Here is a 21112-nt window from a genome sequence, read left to right as displayed (position 1 = left end):
TGTTTGCTATATAATATATAATATTTGCAATATACTGTGGACATCTGAATAAAAACTTAACTCATAAATAGATGAATCAAAGCGCTCTCCAGCTCTGTGTCTGATTGTCTTTTTCTCCTCAGATCATGCCGAGCACCGCCGGGTCACGCAAACCCGACCAATTCAATATTAAAATCAAATTCAGTCCTGTGGCCCGTTTTTCTATTTCGTATTTTTGATCTGTGCCTAAAATTGAAATATGAAAAACCAGACGTTTTTCCGTTTTTTGTGTTACCAACTGCATTTATTCTATCGTAGGTTTTCTCCGATATTGCGTTTCTTTTGGTAATGTTTTAATTTCTTTGCTGTAGTTCATGAATGTGTTTATTTGCCTCTTCCACTAATATCTCTAACTCCAACTCGTTCAATTTCATTTTGCGCTTGTGACTGTGCTTTCCATCCACTCTCCATGGCGCAAAGTTTGCGCTCGCAAACCTTAAGACACGCAACACCTCATTTAAATACTGCTGTTTGCACCTGTTATCAATTGCGCACGCAATCTTAGTTGATCACCCGCAAACCACGCAACAACAGCACGCGCAAACTTTTTCAGTGCACACGCAATTTAGTACTCTTTATTTAGGATCTTAGTAAATCGGGCCCTTAGAGTTTAAATACTTCCCTCAGGAGACGGTACTGTTACCAAAGGATAACCAGAACATATTTGTGGCTTTTTTGCCACTAAGATGTTTTGCGTGTAAATGTTAAGTGTTTGTTGATGTGTCATGTTACTGTTGTTTTTGTATTATGAGACAAAAGACAAATCTCCACTTGTGGAAAAATACATTAACTAACTAACAAAAATCTTGTTCCACTGGCAGATTTTTCTACTTATTTTAAGTGAAAATCTACTTGAAACAGGTGAAAATTGTTGTTTTTTCCAGTGATGAGTCTTGTTTTAAGTGTAATGAGATTTTGTTTGACTAAGATGAGACATTTTAACTAGAAATAAGAGAAATATTCTTGTTAAGATTTTTAGTTTTTGCAGTGCAGCGTAAAGTGGCAACTATAGCCAATCTGCTACCAAACCCTAAACAGCCTAATGATTTTAGGCCAATTGCCCTCACTTCATTAATTATGAAAATCTTGGAAAAATGAATTAAAAAATGTTGATGTGTCATGTTACTGTTATTTTTGTATTATGAGACAAAAGACAAATCTCCACTTGTGGACAAACTAACTAACTAACTAACTAACTAACTAACTAACTAACTAACTAACTAACTAACTAACTACCAGGGAAGAGAAAAGTTTACGAGATATAAATATAAAATTTAATGGAGAAGAATCTTCAGGTTTATTCAAGTTACACAGGTTTGCTGTTTGCTGATCGTTATAAAACGACCCCAGACCATCATACTGCCACCACAGGTCTGACTTAGCTTTAGTAGTCCCTCTACCAATAATTTGACCCTGTTTGAACCGGGGGAATATCTTTTTGTGGAACCGCGTGATGGGATTTGTTATTTAGAGAACAAGAAGTAATTAAGCAGTGGAAGCTGTGGAAGCACCATCGCTACAGGAATCTCACCGCTTTGCATAGTTCAGTCCAGGCCGCTGTCCTTTTATTTATTTTTTGACCTGGTAATGCGTTGACTTGAGGCTGATTTGACATATTTCATTAGAGGTGTTTTTCTGACTTCACAGAGGAATACATTATATGGTTGTTGCAGATCTTTGAGATGCTGGATGCGAAGGCTCGTCAGGACTGCATCAAAGAAATCGACCTGCTGAAGGTAAAATCAACCAAAGCCTCTGTTTCAGATTTACGTGACGGACCCACACAGAAGCCGTCTACCCTGATCTTCTAGACCTCCGTCTGCCATCTAGCCTTTCTTTACATCAGGGGTCTTCAACCTTTTTTAGCCCAGGGACCCTTGGATGAGAGAAAAACAGAGCTTGGAATTCTTATTTTATCTTTTTACTTATCTTTTTCTTTTTTTTAATGTGTCAAGTTTGAAGCCTGTTTTTTCTTCAATTGAAGTGAAGGCTTTTATAATTTAACTTTTTTTTTTTGATTGAAGCAACATTTGTTTTGATTGGATAATAAATAAAAATAATAAAAAATAAAATAAAAAATAAATAAATTAATTAAAAAAAAATATATAAATAAATAGTCTACCTTCATACACTGATGGCATTGATTCCTTTTTAAAAAGCAGCTGAAGATGTTATCCAGACAAGTCCGTGTCTTTAATTTCTTGTCTAGCTTTTTACACACCGTTTCTAACATGAATAAATACGTTCAGCTGGTTTTCAGCCATGTGTAGATCTATAATGAAGTGTTTTGTCTGGTTGGTCCACCGCAGCAGCTGAATCATCCCAATGTAATCAAGTACATTGACTCTTTCATTGAAGACAGCGAGCTCAACATTGTTCTGGAGCTGGCAGACGCTGGAGATCTGTCCCAGATGATCATGGTGAGAAGCTTCTGATAAACTTTATGGAGCTCCAATAGCACAGAAAAGAGGCCAAAACTCAAGCAAGATGTACCTTTTGAAGGAATTAAAGTACATGTATACAAATACTTGCAAGAGAAATCCTTGGACTAGCTTTTTTTCCATTAATTTCCCACAAAAAGTAATCTGATCTTTATCAAATTCTCACAATAACCGACACGATGTTCTTAAGCTGATAAAACATACATAAAATTTGATGTTTTTCATCCTTTTATTGAACAAAACCATGAAATATTCACAACACTGGATATAAAAGTAAATGAACCCACGGACTAATTACGTTAACAAAAGTTAATTGGTACCAGTAATTTGTACACCTACAGTTTAATTAGTGACACGAGTTTGGAGGTGTGGCTTATAGCAGCATTTTGAATTGTATTTTTGTTCATAAGAACCATGTCACACAAATATATATCATACAATCAAACATACAATCAAGAGTAATTGATATGGAAATGATCAGTAGACGCTGGGTGATGCAGCTTATCAATATTTTCGTTGTCTAACTTAAATTAAGATGAAATTACATTTTGTGGTAAATTAGAGCAGAGTCACTGACACCTTTCTGTAGAGCGGTCCAACTCTTCACCGCCTCTTCCTTTTCTGCCTTTAGTACTTCAAGAAGAAGAGGCGACTCATCCCAGAAAGAACAGTCTGGAAGTATTTTGTCCAGCTCTGCAGCGCCCTGGAGCACATGCACTCGCGCAGAGTGATGCATCGCGGTAAACAAATGCACACAGATCCACCCTTTTTTTTGAACTTACAATAATATCAGTGACATTTGCATGAACGTATACATAAACAGTTAAACTGAACTTGAACTGGGTTTAGAGATGAGTGAGGTCCAGATGTAATGTTCAATTCAATTCAATTTTATTTATATAGCGTCTAATACAACAGAGTTGTCTCTAGACGCTTTATAGAGACCCATACCCAGAACATGACCCCCGAGCAGTTATTACATAAACAATGGCAGGTAAAAAACTCCCCTAGTGGGAGAAAAACCTTAAGCCAAACAGTGGCAAGGAAAAACTCCCCTTTAGGAGGGAAGAAACCTATCGATTTAGGTCGATTGCTGTTATTGTTTTGGTTGGCTCCGTGCCGGTTTCGTGTTTTGTTTGTGGTTTTTTGTTGCAGATTTCCAGTGCTTGACGTGTGTTTCCGTGTGTTCCTGCTTCCTGGATTGGCAGTGGATGTCGTCACCCCCCGCCACCCCCCCCCCCCCCCCCCCCCCCCCCCCACACCAAAAAAAAAAAAAAAATCACTGGGTTTGTATGTGTATATTTATGTATGTGTACGCATATGTATGCGTATATATATGTATATATATTAAATATAGTAATAATGCACATATATATACTTTTGGTTTCTACCGTCATGGTATCAATCATTAATATGTGTGCAGACAAAAAAAAGAAAAAGAAAAAAAAAAAAAAAAAAGACATTCAAGGCCTGTTTAAAATAGGGATTAGATTCCATAATAGGTCCCCTTTAAGTGTCAGGACCCCCTGCAGTACCTCCCGGTTGAAGACCCTGGTATTAGATGATATGAACTGGTTGTTGCGGCATAAGAGCCGGAGAGGTCCAGACTCTGGCAGGAGTTTTTACCAGCCGGCTCCACTCAGCTGACCCCATCTGACCTGCGGCGGACGGAGATCTGCAAATGATTCATTCAGACATCTGACAACCATTTTCCTTTTTAAATGTTTGACATTTTCCAAACTATTTTCAACATCTGCTTCGTCAAACAAAAAACGTGAGGCGGACAGTCATTAAACTCTTTAAAAGCAATGTTCCTCAAAGAAAAATCATTTCTCCTCTTGTGGTGCGTTCAAGGGATCTGGAAGTTTCTGGTGATATTTCAACGCTTAAAGTTGGACCGCTGTGATCTCTGATCCCACCGACGGTTCTGCCTCAAGAGCCATCACTTATCGGTAGTTGACAGGTCCCCAGACTGAAGAAGGGTGGGGTATCCGCTCCGGGTCAGAGATCAGAGTTTAAGTTCCTCGGGGTGTTGTTCATGAGGGAGACGCGACAGCAGCCGGAGGTTGATTTTCCATCACAAACGTTAATCCTTGTGTGGCAGGGTGGAGCAGCAGCCACTCAGGTGATTGGGCACAGGTGGGCCCCATCAACCTCTCCACCCTGCCTGCCTTCATAAGGAGTGGCTGCACAGCAGCAAGGGGTCTCTGCTGTGAAGGTGTTGGTGCACGTGTGTCTGCAGTGAAGGATTGCAAATAAAAACAGTTCCTGCACTAAACCCTGTGTCCTCTATCCTGTTGGTCGGCCCCCGTAGCACTAGCTTGCTACACCTTGGTTCAGGTTTAAACTGTCTTAGGACCATCTATCGAGCAAGTCCGGAACCAGTCATATGTTCTTTTTCCCCATCTCTTTGAGATTTATCTGTGGAGAGTAGATCTGGGTGACGTTCATAGCTCAGTGCTTTTAATGACAGCTGATTATTTCATTTGAAGATTTTATTTTGAACATGCATGATAAAAAGCGTACAAAAAAACTGAATACAAATTGAGTCCTACCCCTGAATCTGACACATTCAGACTACATTCTTACATCTAACATTCTTACATATAACAAGACGAGTTTCAATACTCAATATATAATACTCAATTATATGCAAATATAAATATAGTCACAATCAAAGAAAATCAAGGCAAACAAAAGAAAAGAAACGTCCAGCATTAAGTTGTGCTACTATGTATGTATGTACTAATAGAAGTAATTATAATGCATGGTATTACATTATCATTACTTTACTATAATACTACAATATAATAGAGAACAATAGACAGCAATGGTATAACAATATACTTGAATAACTATATAAGAGTAGATATGCTATTAATGAATAATGTCTGCGTTTATGTGTGATCTAGATATCAAACCAGCCAACGTCTTCATCACAGCCACCGGGGAGGTGAAGCTGGGAGATCTGGGCTTAGGCCGCTTCTTCAGCTCCAAAACCACCGTAGCACATTCTTTAGGTAAAGGCCGAGCGCTTGCCTGCACGCCGTCATCAGTGCACCTTCCAGGTCTGCTCCTGACCAAAGACAATGTCTTTTTCTTCTTTTTAATGACCGTCAGTGGGAACACCTTACTACATGTCACCAGAGAGGATCCATGAGAATGGATACAACTTCAAATCGGACATCTGGTCGCTGGGATGTCTCCTGTACGAGGTGAGCTCACGTCCTCAGATAGCAACACTTAAGAGAGCAAGGCAAGGCAAGGTTATTTGTATAGCACAATTCAACACAAGGTAATTCAAAGTGCTTTACATCAACATTAAAAGCGGCAAGACACAATTAAAACATAAATAAGAAATAAAATGAAATAAAATGATAAGAAAAGAGGTAAAATAATAGAAAGCACAAGTTGTTAAAAAGTAAGGGCAGTAGAGTACAGCAGGTTCATCACATTCTTACAATGGCAAGAATTGCGTTTCTATACGGTTAAACATACAAACACCGGGTCAAATACAGTATTACAAAAGTAATCTGTAACAATTCGTACGGTGAATTAAACCAATTTGACAATTCTACGTCACAATGCCTGCATTCAGGGCTTATCCATAACTTTGCACAGTTTTCAAAAAGTATTTAATTTAAGAGTATGCTTAAATAACAAATAAAATGAAATAAAATGATACGAAAAGAAGTAAAATAATAAAAAGAACAAGTTGTTAAAAAATAAGGGAAGTAGACTACAGCAGGTAAGTATTTAATTTAGGAGTACTCTTCAGTAAACAGTAATGTTTTTATCCTGATTTAAAGGATCTACAGTTGGAGCAGACCTCAGGTCTACAGGAAGTTTGTTCCACCGGTGAGGAGCAGAATAACTGAACGCTGCCTCACCTTGCTTGGTTCTGGTTCTGGAACCACAACAAACCAGATCCAGATGAAGCTCAGGGGTCTGGGAGCTTCATAGGAACTAACAGATCCAGATGAACCTCAGGGGTCTGGGAGCTTCATAGGAACTAACAGATCCAGATGAACCTCAGAGGTCTGGGAGCTTCATAGGAACTAACAGATCCAGATGAACCTCAGGGGTCTGGGAGCTTCATAGGAACTAACAGATCCAGATGAACCTCAGGGGTCTGGGAGCTTCATAGGAACTAACAGATCCAGATGAACCTCAGGGGTCTGGGAGCTTCATAGGAACTAACAGATCCAGCATGTATTCTGGTCCAAGACCCTTCAGTTCTTTGTAGACCAGCAGGAAGATTTTAAACTCTATCCTTTGACTCACTGGAAGCCAGTGTAGCGGATATGAGCAGATACGTCCTCACCATGAAGGCTGGAGAAGCCAGCTTGAGGAGCCTGTGAAGGCTGTGACATCATGCATCGCTGATGTTGATTGTTGAATCTCATACATGAGAGCAATTAATGACAAGACTTCCCATGTTGAGCCAACGCGGATGTTTAAAAAGAAAAATCCAGCTGGGAGAGCCCGAGACATCCGGACTTGTAGTCCATGGAGACCTTGATCCCACAGTTCCCGTAATGCAACCGAACGTTGATCTCTTCCGGCCTTGTAAACAACAGTTTTTACTTGGTGCATTCAGTCCACGGTCCAGTTGTGCTGACATGTATGGGAACGTGGCCTTCCCATGCTCTCTGTCACGGGTTCAGAGATGAGTTTAGTTAATCCCTTGTGCTGCTGTGGGCCCAGACTACCCTGGAAACCTCCCACTGGGCTCTTTGCTTACTCCGCTCTGAGTGTTCAGGTTTTGCGCAGCGCCAGGGTTCAATAGCGGATCCGAACGCATCCAATCCCTGACGCTGATGACCGATCAAGTTTACATGGAATTTTTCTGAAATCTAGTAAAAGAAAGAATCGCCCTCTGACTTGGGTGCTGAGTAGCGCTGCAGCTATCGAATATTTTAGTATTCGAGTATTATACTGAAAATTCTATCGGTTAATCGGATAAAAAAAATATTTTTTTTAGTTAAAGAGTAATTATAAATATACATAAGATGTTAAATGTTAATTGCCATTACTAAAACTAAATTATATAATCCAGTAGGTTCATCGCTGTGCATTTAAAAACCCTGTGTCAGGGTTTGACACTTCCCCCAGTGTAACTTTCAGTTTCTGTCTTGCCCCGCCTGTGTCCCATCTGCCCTGATTGTGTCTGCACCTGTGTCTCGTCATGTCTCGTTATCCCTTCAGTATATCTTGTCTTGTCATTCCTTGGTTCCCTGTCGGTCCGTACTGGTTCTTCCCTCCATGTCTCCTCGTCGGTTTTCCCTGTTCCTGGTTTTTGTTTATCCTGCTCTGCAGCGCCTTGTGTTTTGCCTTTTTTGGATTAAATCCTTTTGTTTTTGAGAACTCCTGCCTCTGGCCTCCCTCTCTCTCCTGCACTTGGGTCCTGAGAAAACCACACCCTGAACTAAAAACCCTGGACCAAATTCACTGCCTTCACTCAAAAAACTAAGGATCTTACCAAGAAATATTCTTATTTCTAACCTAAAAATGCCATCACACCTGATAACACACATCACTAAAAGGTTAGGTGTTTTTCCCACGTGTTTCAATGGAACTTTCATTTGTGTCAAGCAAATTTTAATTTTTAGTTAAGTTTTAAGTTAAAGTCTTGATAAGATTTTGAGTTTTGGCAGTGTTCAAAATAAAATTCTGATTCCTGCTGTATTGGAGCACATTAGCCACCAGCGCTACTTGATGTTTTATCATCAATGACTACAGAGATAAAACTGAAACGGATCATAAGGGGGTAGAAACCTGGACCAGAACCTGGATCTTAAGGGGGTAGAAACCTGGACCAGGACCTGGATCATAAGGGGGTAGAAACCTGGACCAGGACCTGGATCATAAGGGGGTAGAAACCTGGACCAGGACCTGGATCATAAGGGGGTAGAAACCTGGACCAGGACCTGGATCATAAGGAGAAACCTGGACCAGGACCTGGATCATAAGGGGGTAGAAACCTGGACCAGGACCTGGATCATAAGGAGAAACCTGGACCAGGACCTGGATCATAAGGGGGTAGAAACCTGGACCAGGACCTGGATCATAAGGAGAAACCTGGACCAGGACCTGGATCATAAGGGGGTAGAAACCTGGACCAGGACCTGGATCATAAGGAGAAACCTAGACCAGGACCTGGATCATAAGGGGGGTAGAAACCTGGACCAGGACCTGGATCATAAGGGGGTAGAAACCTGGACCAGGACCTGGATCATAAGGGGGTAGAAACCTGGACCAGGACCTGGATCATAAGGGGGTAGAAACCTGGACCAGGACCTGGATCATAAGGGGGTAGAAACCTGGACCAGGACCTGGATCATAAGGGGGTAGAAACCTGGACCAGGACCTGGATCATAAGGGGGACCCTCCTGCTGAAGAACAGCCGGGTAGAGCAAAAAAGGGTGATAGGAAAGAGAGGATGAACAACAGAGAAAGAAGAGACACGTATATGAATGTTTGGGTTTCACCTCTGCGGGACTCGATGGCGAGCTGTGAACCTGACACTTTAATTTAAACTGGTGTGATGGAGCGCATCATTCAAAACTGCACTCCAGTGGTTTTAAATTCTGTTTGGCAGCTTGTTTTTGTATAATTTTACGTGGAAATATTTAGAACAGTAACCTGAGAACAGCTGCCCTGTCAGGGTTGTTCTCCTGATGAACGAGCGCTCCTGTTTTCCCTGTAAGAGCAGCTTCAAAGCACTCTGAACCATCTAATCCGTCACTGACGTGTCTCTGCTGCGGGGCAGCTTTCATTGTTGTACTTGTTAAATCATTCAGAACTTTATTCCTGTTCCTGCTTTTGTAACTGGAGAGGTCAGAAAATATAATGGTTGTTATCACGGATTATCAGCAGCTCTTATCAGTGTTTTTGCACTTCCAAGCTCATAGAGAAAGGAAATGTTGGAAAAGGAGTGACATCCTCTGGGACGGGAAGGAGCGGACTTTCAACGGGGGAAGAAAATAAATTCACCTCAGATAAACTTGCGTATAATGCTGAAGATTAAATCCAGTCATTCAGAAATCTGGACCAGTGGAGACGGCGCCCGGAGTTAGGCGGCTGGCCGAGCTCTTTTTCTTTATGGAAACAAACATGGATCTTGATGTACAGCTTAAACGGATTACCTGCAAAAACAGCCGGAAACTGAAAACAGTTTAAAGAAGGCCTTCTGCACGCAGAGTTAAGGATACATCTGTTTTTCCCAACATTTATTCTATGTACTTCTTGTTTTTAAACTTTTTATTAAAGAAATAAAGTCAGTTATAAAAGATTCACATCATTACAGTATCAATCGGGTATTTTTTTTTCATAAAAATACGAGGAGAGAAAAAGAAAAAAGAGGTGGAGGAGAAAACAAGGAATAAATCAATCAATGAATAAATAAAACAAATCATCAACCAAAATCCAATGTACATTCAATCCAAAACTAATACCAAATAAATCAATCAATCAAAAAGAAGAGGCATTTGTAAGGGGATAGCAAAAAAAGAATTTTCACTTTTGTCCCTCAAACATTCTGAGAAGTCACCTTAAAATACTAAATACCCCCCTCCAGAAAATAAATAAATAAAATAATAAAATAAAATAAATTTAAAAAAATCTTTGGTACACCATCAGCACAAGTTATCGGTCAACAACAATAGTTATAGAACCAATATATACATTTACCTCATGTAAACTCTTTGACCTTCATATATATCTGTAAACAAAACCTTTGGTTGATAACTGTACTGATAATAATAAAACAAAATGTAATTGTAAAACAGTAAAATATTGCATCCAAGTATAATTCTTTATGAGAAGAAAAAAATGAAAGAAAGTTAAGAAAAATAGCAAACAAACAGATGAAAAGAACTATCTGAGTGGAGTTAGGAACTGGGGTTTGTTTTAATTATGCATCATTCAGTAATATATTTAGATGTTGTGATAAAACTTATCCAGTTTTCCCAGAGACTATCAAACGAAAGTTACGCCTGTAACTACGGTTCTATGAGTCCCGGATGACCGCCAGGCGGTGCTGTAAGCACTGGATATCTCCCCTCGCGCATGCGCATGTCGAGTACAATACCAACAATGTCACGTCACCCGTGACCCCTGCATGACCCCCGGAAGGAGTATAACTTCCGGCGTCAAGCATGGGATCGACTCCTAGAATCTTCTTGCGAGAGCACGAGGATTCGGAGTGACCGGCAGGCCTGGCGGTCATCCGGGACTCATAGAACCGTAGTTACAGGCGTAACTTTCATTCTATTTTGTCCCTACTGACCGCCAGGCGGTGCTGTATGGATGACGAATACCAACAATGTCACATAGAATCCCGGTCACTTACCTCACTGACCAGGGGCAGAAGGACCCGGGAGTAGAACCACGCCCAATGGTTGGGGAGTGGCGACATTGATCCGGTAAACTCTGGAGAACGTGTCCGGCGACGTCCACGAAGCCGCTGTGCAGATGTCCTCCAGAGGCACCCCCTTCAGGGCAGCCAAGAAGCTGCAACGCTTCTGGTCGAGTGGCACCTCACCCCCACTGGTAAGGGGCGGCCACTGGCCCTGTAGGCGTGCTCGACGGTGTCCACCACCCAGTGGGACGGCGCTGTCCAGAAACAGCACGCCCCCTGTTGGGGCCACCATGGCAGAGAACAAGCTGCTCCGACCGTCGCACAGGCGCGGTAGCATAAGCAGCGAGGGCCCGTACGGGGCACAAAGGGCTCGGCCCACTCTCTGCAGGCTCGGGGTCGAACCGGCCAAGCCGGATAGGCCGATTAGTACGAGTGCGTGGCAGGACCTTGGGCAGGAACGCCACGTTCGGCCACAACGTAGCCCCTGAGCTGACTGACAGGGCATGTAACTCACCGACTCGCTTTGCCGATGTCATAGCGAGGAGAAAAGCTATCTCCATAGAGAGCCACTTCAGGCCCACCTGGGCCAGGCGCCCAAAGGGTGGAGAAGAGAGGGCACCTAGCACCATGGACAGGTCCCACACTGGGGCCTTTGGGCTCCTCGGGGGGGGCGCAGCCTCGGAGCCCCCCTGAGAAAGAGAAACCAGCCCGTGGCACCCCACGGTGGCATTCTCAACCAGGGCATGTTGCGACGAAATGACCGCCGCATACACCCTTAGAGTGGACTGAGCACGGCCACCATCCAGGAGGGACCGAAAGGAACCCCAGGATCGTGGCCACGGGGCGAAGAACAGGGTCCTCTGCCCCGTCTGCACACCAGGCAGAGAATCTCCCCCACTCGCACTCATACCAGAGGCGGGTGGGAGACACATGGGCATTGACGGGTTCAGGACAGCCTGACAACAATGGGCTGGGCCCCGCAGCGGCCAGACCCAGAGCTGAAAACGACGGGGTCGGGGTGCAAAACCTGAATCCCCAGCTGGGAAAGACGATCCCTCTGGGGGGCATCATGTTGTGTCGCAGCAGAGCCTCCGCAGCAGTGGAAACCATGTTTCCCCGGTCGGAAGGGGGCCACCAAGAGGAGCCCGTGAGCCCTCTGGAGGACCCTCTGCAAAGTCGGCTTGCGCCGGGAGAGGAAGTCCGTCACCCGGTTCCTGTCTCCAGGCAGGAACATCGACAGGGAGAGCCCGCACAGGAGCATCCTGAACCGACAACGGTGGCCCCGGTAGGCGAACCCCCGGAACTACCGGTGACGTGCCGCGACCGGCACGTGAAACAAGCGCCCTGTAGGTCCACAGTTGCGAACCACTTCCTCCTGACCAACGCAGAGCATCCGCTGTGGTCAAGCCTCCGGAAGGGCAGGACCTTCACGTATTCGTCGAGGTCCCTCAGGTCCAAGATGGGACGACGTCCGTCGTCTCTCTTGCTGACGAGAAAGTAGCTCAAGTAGAACCCCCAGGCCGCGGCGGGGGGTCCACCGGCACGATGGCGCGCTTGGCCAGTAGGGCGGGCAACACGGGCGATGGTCGAGGTCAACACCCTGACTCTGCTGGGGCGGTCCGCGCACAGGGGGGCGAAAGCCCCCGGCAGGCTGTCCAACGGCTGGCTCCCGCGGGCAGGTGGCTGGGGGCGACGTCCAGGGGCGGACGAAGGACCCCTCGGTGTACTGGAAGCGGGCGCCCTCCTGTGAAGGTGCACCAGTCGCTGCCTGGTCTCATCGGCCAGGGCGGTGCGGTCCAGAGATTCCAGGGCAGTTGCCCCAAACAGGTCCCCCGGTTCTGCCAGTGCCTGACGAAGAGCCCTGCGAGCAGTCTCTGTCAGGGGTGACTGCGCCAGCCAGACATGACGGCGCGTGTGCACCAGGGTGGACATCAGCCGCCCCAGCTCCCTCGTCTGGGAGGCAAAAAGCCTGTAGGGACACATCACACAAGTCCCGTGTGGAACCGTCCACCTGTGCATCCTGCAGGGAGGTGGAGAGAGCCAGTAGCAGATGAGAAAGGGTGTTCCCCAGCCGGCTGATGCGTGCCACTGTGTCATAAGCCTTACAAATATGCCCATCAGTAACCCTACACTGGGTAGAGGGGCACTTGGGATCTGGCTTCAGAGCCTCATCAGGAGCCACTATCAGCGCTGCAATGGAGGGCTCGATGGGGGGCATGTGGTGGAGACCAGCCACTGCCGCGTCCCCCATCGCCGTCAGAGCGCCATCAGCTGTCAGCCTGGAGAGGGCTGTGACATCTCTCCAGCATGAGTGCAGCTCCCTCAAAAAATCCGACGAAGGCGGAATGGTGAATTCCACCGGAGAAGGATTGCGCCTATGGAAGGCGCTAGAGGCCACCTCCGCACGCGGTGTATCCAGCTGCAAGTGTGCCAGGGCAGTGCGAATAACGCTCTCCACGGAGGAACAAGCCGTCCCCTCCCGAGAGCTCTGGGCAGATGAGTGCGAGGAGAACCCCCGAGCGCCGTGAGGCCGGGTCCCCTGACGACACGTTGAAGTGGCTCGCTGACGCTGCAATGGAGATGGCATTCTCTGGCAGCAGCGGTGGCGACCCCAGAGCAAACTCTGGCATGGCAGGTTCCTCCTGGCCAGTACCAGGTTGCAGATTGAGGAGGAGCGCCTTCATCTGCTCCATGTCGGCGGCCAAGCGATCTACCTTCGAGGAGAGCTGGCTCGTCATCCTCCGTCATTTGGTGGCCCCCACCACTCTCTTCGCCGATCGCTTCAGAGAAGACCCCGGCTGGGATGAGGGGAGGCTGGCCGACGGCCCCGGCTGCTCAGGGCCCAGGCACGACACGCAGAGGTCCTGGTCATCCGCAGGATCCAGGACGGCCATGCACCCTGGGCATGAACGCTCCATCACAGCGACCGGTGGGAGAGGGAGCGGACACGCTGCCGTCATCACGGATGTGCTGGCAGGAGAGAGGAGCGGACACGCTGCCGTCCACACGAATGTGTCGGTGGGAGCGGTCACGCTGCCGTCACCACGGGTGTGTCAGTGGGAGAGGGGAGCGGAAACGCTGCCGTCACCATAGCGAGCACGCTGCCGTCACCGCCAAATGCCGGCGGGAGAGGGGAGGGCCACGCTGCCTTCACCACGGCTATGAGAAAAGGTAAAAAAAGGTGTCTTTACTCAAAAAGAAGAGAACAATCCTCTCTTGTTTCTCCTTTAATAATAATGTCACATCAATAAGTGGGAGAGGGAGCGAATGCTGCCGTCACCCTGAACGAGCCGGTGGGAGAGGGAGCGGAAATGCCGCCGTCCCACGGCCGCAAAACAGGCCAAAAAAGGCGCTGTTCTTTTCCTTCCTTATTTTATTCTTTTTTTTTTTAAAGAAAAAATAATCTGCAAGGAAAAAATAATGTCACATTAATAAAGTGGGAGAGGGAGCGAAACGCTGCCGTCACCACAAATGTGCCGGTGGGAGAGGGGAGCGGACACGCTGCCTTCACCACGGCTGTAAGAAAGACCAAAAAAGGTGTTTGTGTTGTTTTTTTTTTTTCAAAAGAAAAAAATAATCCTTTTCTGTCTTCTTTTTTTTTTTTTTCCTCTTTTTGTTTTTTTTTTCAAAAGAAAAAAATAACTGCAAGGAAAATATATATATTTTTTTTCAGCAGAAAAAACAACTGCACAGAATATTCAGGTGTCGGGCGCAGCTGACAGCTTACCGTCTGTCAGCTGTGCCAGGGGGGCACAGCCTGACGGCACGAAGCTGCACCGGGGCCGGCGGTTTAGGGAGGAAAGGAAGAAGCTTTCAACCAGCCTTCTATTTCCGTCCTGTACTTCAGCGCGACGCAAGAAGAATAAGGAGTCGATCCCATGCTTGACGCCGGAAGTTATACCCCTTCCGGGGGTCATGCAGGGGTCACGGGTGACGTGACATTGTTGGTATTGTACTCGACATGCGCATGCGCAAGGGGAGATATCCAGTGCTTACAGCACCGCCTGGCGGTCAGTAGGGACGAAATAGAACTGGTTTTGCTCCTGTCTTAAAAAAAAAGTTAGTTTCTCCATTTTAAAGATATCCTGAACAACCTTAATCCAATCTTCAACTGTTGGAGAATTCTTTGACAACCAGTTCCTTGTGATAGCTTTTTTGCTAATTTCTATCTACTTCTAAACTTCATTAAAGTATTGTTTTAAAAAGGAGCACGCCGAGAGCTGCAGGTGATCCCGTTGAGACTGACGGAGGCTTTAAATTCCAGCATTTACTTCCTCCTTCCTCTTCCTGCAGATGGCTGCGCTGCAGAGCCCCTTCTACGGAGACAAGATGAACCTCATGTCCCTCTGCCAGAAGATCGAGCAGTGCGATTACCCTCCCCTCCCGCCCGACCATTACTCTGCCAAGGTGCAGGGACATGACACTGTTACTGCTTTCACGTTAACAGTTGGTCTTCTTTACATTGTTTTCGTATTTAAAAGAAAAGTATAAGCCCACATGTTTTAGGTTAAAAGCTGGACAGAGGTCCACATGTGTATTAATGTCCCCCATCAGTGTCCTCGTGCTTTAACCTCCTGTTTTTTTGTTTGAAATTCTTTATTCACACACTGCAAAAACTCAATCTTAACAAGAATATTTGTCTTATTTGTAGTTAAAATGTCTCATTTTAGTCGAAAAATCTCATTACATTGATGATAATGTAATGAAACAAGACTCATCACTGGAAAAAACAACAATTTTCACCTGTTTCAAGATTTTCACTTAAAATAAGTGAAATCTGCCTGTGGAACAAGATCTTTTTGCTTGTACGGTAATGACAAGATAAATCTTGTCCCACTGGCAGATTTTTCTACTTAAAATTTACTTGAAACAGGTGAAAATTGTCAAATAACAAGTTATTTTTCTGTTAATGACTTTTGTTTTAAGTGTAATGAGATTTTTTGACTAAAAATTAGACATTTTAACTAGAAATAACACAAATATTCCTGGTAAGATTTTGAGTTTTTGCAGTGCATCACACTACAAGCATTATCAACACACACATTATCGACAAAATAGTGAGTGAAAAGGCACAGACAGAAGCAAAGTGCTTATATTAATGCCTGTCCTACATACCAAAATAACCTAAACTAAACCAGAAAAGGAGGACCAATAAGGTTTACATATATAGTAGTAAAGACATTTTTTTTATATAAATATCAGAGAAGAACAGCAACAAACAAAAACAAATAAACATTAACATTTGTAGCTTTCAAAGATTGTTCTACAATTTTTTTTTTTGTAAACTGAAAATGAGCTGCACATTGGTAAATCTAGGTTAGCGTCATTCCATAGTTTAACCCCCACAACAGATATAAACGTCTCCTTTTAGTCTCTTTTCTAGCTTTTTGTACAACAAATTTACAAACATCACGCAAATTATATTTGACTCATGTATTGAGAAAAACCGTTGTACACAGACAGGGAGTAACTTTAATTTAGCTTTATACATTATTTGCATTATTTTATGATAAACCAAATCATAAAATTTCATAACATGGGATTTTATAAACAATGGATTTGTATGTTCATATTTTCCCACCCTATTAATATGGCTGGTAAGAGGACTATAGCATTTACTGTTGTCTTATACGTTGAGCCCCACACGCTTTTAAGAAAAGAATGACCACGAGGGAGGATTGAGATTTCTGAGGAGACTTGGGGCAAATATCTGGTCCTTCCAGTGGACAACACCTAGCTCCCTGGACTGGAGAGAGCATTGTTGGAAGAATATTATTAGATATTTCAAGACACCGTATCAGGAGAAATACAAAGGTGCAACTTTGCCATGTTGGAGACAATGTGGCTCGACTGTGGCTAACCACTATCACATTTTCTGGGACTGCCCCAAGCTGAAAGTGTTCTGGAGGGGAATCCAGGCTTCTGTGAGCACAGTTTTTAACATTCAGTTTCCTCTCAGTTTTGACGTATTATATCTAGGTCATGTTACTGTTTTGGAATGTAGGCGAGATATAAAACTGCTGCAAAGTAAAAAAGCAATTACCAGGAGATGGTTTACTCCGACCCCACCTACTCTAGAGGACTGGATTGGTATCACCTTAGAGATTTTTAGGATGGAAAAGCTGACCTTCCAACTAAAAACACAATGGGACATATTCTATAAGATTTGGAATAACTGGATTGTGTTTATCACCCCCATGAGAGCAGATTTTGTTTGATTTCACTGGTACTGTGTAACTTGTTGATTTGACCTTGACTGGGTTTTGAGCAGCAGCAGCAGGTTCGACCCCCGGATTTCTGTTCATAGTTCATGTAAACGTTCATTTTCGGGACTTAAACGAGCAAAACTGGAAGGACATTCATTTTCATTTGCTTGAGTGTTGCGATATCGTTTTATCTACTTGTCCTTTCCAAATAAAGAAACAATTTAAAAAAAAAAGAAGAAGAATGACCACGCTGGCTCTCTGTTTCCACAGCTGCGGGAGCTGGTGAGCATGTGCATCAACCCGGACCCGGGGCAGAGACCCGACATCGTCTTCGTGCTCCAGTTTTCCAGCCAGATGCACATGTGGATGCCCAGCACCTGAGCAGCACCTGAGCAGCAGCTGAGCAGCAGCTGAGCAGCAGCTGAGCAGCAGATGAGCAGCACCTAAGCAGCACCTGAGCAGCAGATAAGCAGCACCTGAGCAGCACCTGAGCAGCAGCTGAGCAGCAGATGAGCAGCACCTGAGCAGCAGATGAGCAGCACCTGAGCAGCAGCTGAGCAGCAGCTGAGCAGCAGATGAGCAGCACCTGAGCAGCACCTGAGCAGCACCTGAGCAGCAGCTGAGCAGCAGCTGAGCAGCAGCTGAGCAGCACCTGAGCAGCACCTGAGCAGCAGCTGAGCAGCAGCTGAGCTGTGGTCTGCCGTCCCTGCTGCGTCTGGGCCACTCAGACAACCTCACGCCGCTGAAAATGTGCCCCGTTTGTTCATTTCTTCCGGAGCAGCGTCTCCTGGACCTGCTGGAGTGGACTGATGCGTTGTGGTTCACCCCCCCGCTCCTTTTCTGCCATGAAGGCTCCTGAGAGGTGTATTAGCTGTGCAGTGCTCTTGTTCGTACAAGAGCTGACTGCATTTGTGTCTTTTCTTTCCTCCGAGGCGGCAGATCTGTGCCTCTCTGACCTCCACAGAGAACGCCTGCCACGCTGCGGCACGTGTGCTGCAGAGCCGGTGGCTTGGATGTTTGTCCACATCTTTGTAATCGTACCTTCAGAGTTTTTATATATCCTCAGCTCCAGCTTGGTCAGATTCTGCTCAGAGCCACGTGTGAAAGTCTGTTGTGATGGAATTTGGAGATGCTGCCTTTTAAATACTCGTTCATGTCCGTGTCCAGTTTCTCAAGACGGTTTCTGAGCCTGGTTTTTGAACAAAAATGTATTTTAACAAAATAATGTTTATTAATAGATGAAGTTTGTACAGTTGGCAACAAAATTAGATGCATCCTACTGTTTTGTTGTTTTTTTTCTTTTTTCTAAAAAGTTGTAACAGTTTCCAAAGGTCTCACCGAAAGATCTTTGGCTTGTTTTGGCTGGTTTAAGGGGGCGGAGACACACACTTGACTCCACCCCTCTCCTCTGCAGCATGTGCCTCTTTTGAAATCTGCCCTGCTTTGTGCAGACTTCTGAGGAGCAGTAGCACAACATAGCTATCCTCTCAGCGTGATTTAACAAAACCCAGCAAATTTAAACCACGGGCAACTTTTCAGGCTCAAACCAAAACTGAGCGGCAGTCGCGTGGTGTTGGATCTATAAACTTTAATTTAAACACCTTTTGTTTTTATTCTTCGAGACAAAAAAACGTTCACATGTCCCTTTAATATCTGAGAAAAGTGGATGTTCTGATGATTGTGTGAGTTGTGGCTGGAAGTAGGTAGACGCTGAATCAGGATAACTAGTTTGCAACGTTAGGGATGTCAGAAGCCAGATGTTGCCAGAGGTTTCCTTTGGAAGAGTATTTGAACCTTCACAGAATGTGAAAAGCTCAGCAGCACTGCAAAAACTCAAAATCTTACCAGGAATATTTGTCTTATTTCTAGTTAAAATGTCTCATTTTTAGTCAAAAAATCTCATTACACTTAAAACAAGAGTCATTACCAGAAAAATAACTTTTATCTTCTCATTACAAGCTAAAAAATCTTGTTCCACTGGCAGATTTTTCTACTTATTTTAAGTGAAAATCTACTTGAAACAGGTGAAAATTGTTGTTTTTTCCAGTGATGAGTCTTGTTTTAAGTGTAATGACATTTTTTTGACTAAAAATGAGACATTTTAACTAGAAATAAGACAAATATTCTTGTTTTTGCGGTGTACGTCTGAACTTTTTCTGGCTGATGGCCCGCAGGTTTACTGGAGGAGTTTATTATAGTATATTATATATTATATCACAGGCTGCTGTCTTCATCATCATCATCTGAGCGTTCAGAGGAAGATGCTCAGAACATGATTCAGCACATTTATCTGACGAGGAACATAGTTCAGTATTACTACCATGAGTACAAGAGTGCGTAAAACTTAGAATTAAAGGTTTATTTCAAGCTGAAAATCTGGAGGGTTATTGGTGTTTACATGGCCGTGCAAAACCGTGTTATTGCTAATATTCCGGTTAGAAAAGGTTATTGACTGCATGTAAACGTAGTCAATGTTCATGGGCTGAATGTCCAGGAAAAGGTCTGCAGAGTCTAAAGCTGGGACTCCCGGACACAGGAAGGGGCCTGGATCGCCACGGCAACTAAACATGAACTCCTAACCTGCTCCAGAGCGTTTTATATTCAGAGTTTGAGATGACACGTCATGATCATATCTCAGATCCACTCCTGCTGAAACAGCATTTAACATCATCAGGCAGAAGTACTCAATGTTTAAACTCACATTTTAACCAACTGACAGATACGCAGCAATTTCATGGTCATCTTAAAAGTTAGTGTCTTTGATTTCCAATCATTAAAGATAGATGAATTCTTTCCAGTAATTAATCTATTACATACACTGCACAAACTCAAAATCTTACCAGGATTTTTTGTCTTATTTCTATTTAAAATGTCAAAAAATGTCATTACACTTAAAACAAAAAAAAAAAGTCATTACCAGAAAAATAAATTGTTATTTGACAATTTTCACCTGTTTCAAGTAAATTTTCACTTAAGTAGAAAAATCTGCCAGTGGGACAAGATTTATCTTCTCATTACAAGCAAAAAAATCTTGTTCCACTGGCAGATTTTTCTACTTATTTTAAGTGAAAATTTACTTGAAACAGGTGAAAATTGTTGTTTTTTCATCTGGAGGACAATGAAGCTGTTCACACCCGCCCGGCTGTTTGTGAACTACGGTGGTGGAAGTATCATGGGTCGGGCTTGTTTTGTTACATCTGGACCAGGATCATTTATCTCCCAAAGAATGGTTGAAAGAAAGTTACTGTGTTCAAAAGCCTCTCTTGTTTAGCGTGCAGCTTTGGCCACTTTCTTTTTTAGCCTCTATTTGTGCTTGTGTGAAAAATAGTCCTGAATCTGTAGAATAAAAACCATCTAAAAAGGTCGACTAACTTAATGGCCATTTTAACTGAGTGGGGTGTTTTTGTGTGTTGGAAAAACTGCTAATGGTGTTAATATTCCCAACATGAAAGAAATGTAGACTATATTTATGTGATCAAAGGAAATAACACAAGAATTTGGGCTTAAATCTGCAGTTTTCTGTTTCGACCTCTGACCTCTAGTGCATCTCTGAACATCATGTGATCATGTAAAGCGGGACTGTGGGTGCTGCTCACTTGTGAATAAAAGCGTGTTTTATCCGTGTGAAGAGGAGCCGCTGTTACTGTGAATAGGTAAATGCTGTTTCTATCCTTTTGTAACCTTTGCTAGCAAAATAAACATATTACATGGACAGTTATCTTTGTGTCCAGGTAACTTTGTTTTGTTGTTTGTTTCTGGTACTTTAGATTCAGCTCTGACTGGGACCGGCTCAGCGTTTTTATTCTGCATGTTCCTATAAACAGCGCAGGGACGTCTTTGTTTCCTCTGGTCCGGTGGTGTGTAGTTCCACACTGCAAAAACTCAAAATCTTAACAAGAATATTTGTCTTATTTCTAGTTAAAATGTCTCATTTTTAGTCAATAAGAAATCTCATTACACTTAAAACAAGACTCATCACTGGAAAAAACAATTTTCACCTGTTTCAAGTAGATTTTCAATTCAATTCAATTCAATTCAATTCAATGAATTGTATGTATATGATC

General features: G+C 43.9%; 1 protein-coding gene across 3 annotated transcripts in view; it reads left to right on the top strand.

Annotated features, from left to right (window-relative positions):
- Positions 1 to 20756, top strand: part of nek6 (NIMA-related kinase 6) — an 88573-nt gene extending 67817 nt beyond the window's left edge. For all 3 annotated transcript variants that reach the window (XM_061734627.1, XM_061734628.1, XM_061734626.1), the window contains 7 exons: positions 1713 to 1775; positions 2349 to 2459; positions 3112 to 3220; positions 5393 to 5500; positions 5601 to 5695; positions 15136 to 15249; positions 17319 to 20756. In XM_061734627.1, coding sequence (XP_061590611.1) covers positions 1713 to 1775; positions 2349 to 2459; positions 3112 to 3220; positions 5393 to 5500; positions 5601 to 5695; positions 15136 to 15249; positions 17319 to 17429 — 711 coding nt within the window. In that variant the 3' untranslated portion in view covers positions 17430 to 20756. The remainder of the gene's footprint in view (positions 1 to 1712; positions 1776 to 2348; positions 2460 to 3111; positions 3221 to 5392; positions 5501 to 5600; positions 5696 to 15135; positions 15250 to 17318) is intronic.
- Positions 20757 to 21112: the final 356 nt, after the last annotated feature.

This window comes from Cololabis saira, chromosome 11 (genome assembly GCF_033807715.1).
Source record: "Cololabis saira isolate AMF1-May2022 chromosome 11, fColSai1.1, whole genome shotgun sequence".
Lineage (NCBI taxonomy): Eukaryota > Metazoa > Chordata > Actinopteri > Beloniformes > Belonidae > Cololabis > Cololabis saira.
The sequence above is the reverse complement of the archived record's forward strand: the minus strand, read 5'-3'. Positions and strand labels throughout refer to the sequence as shown.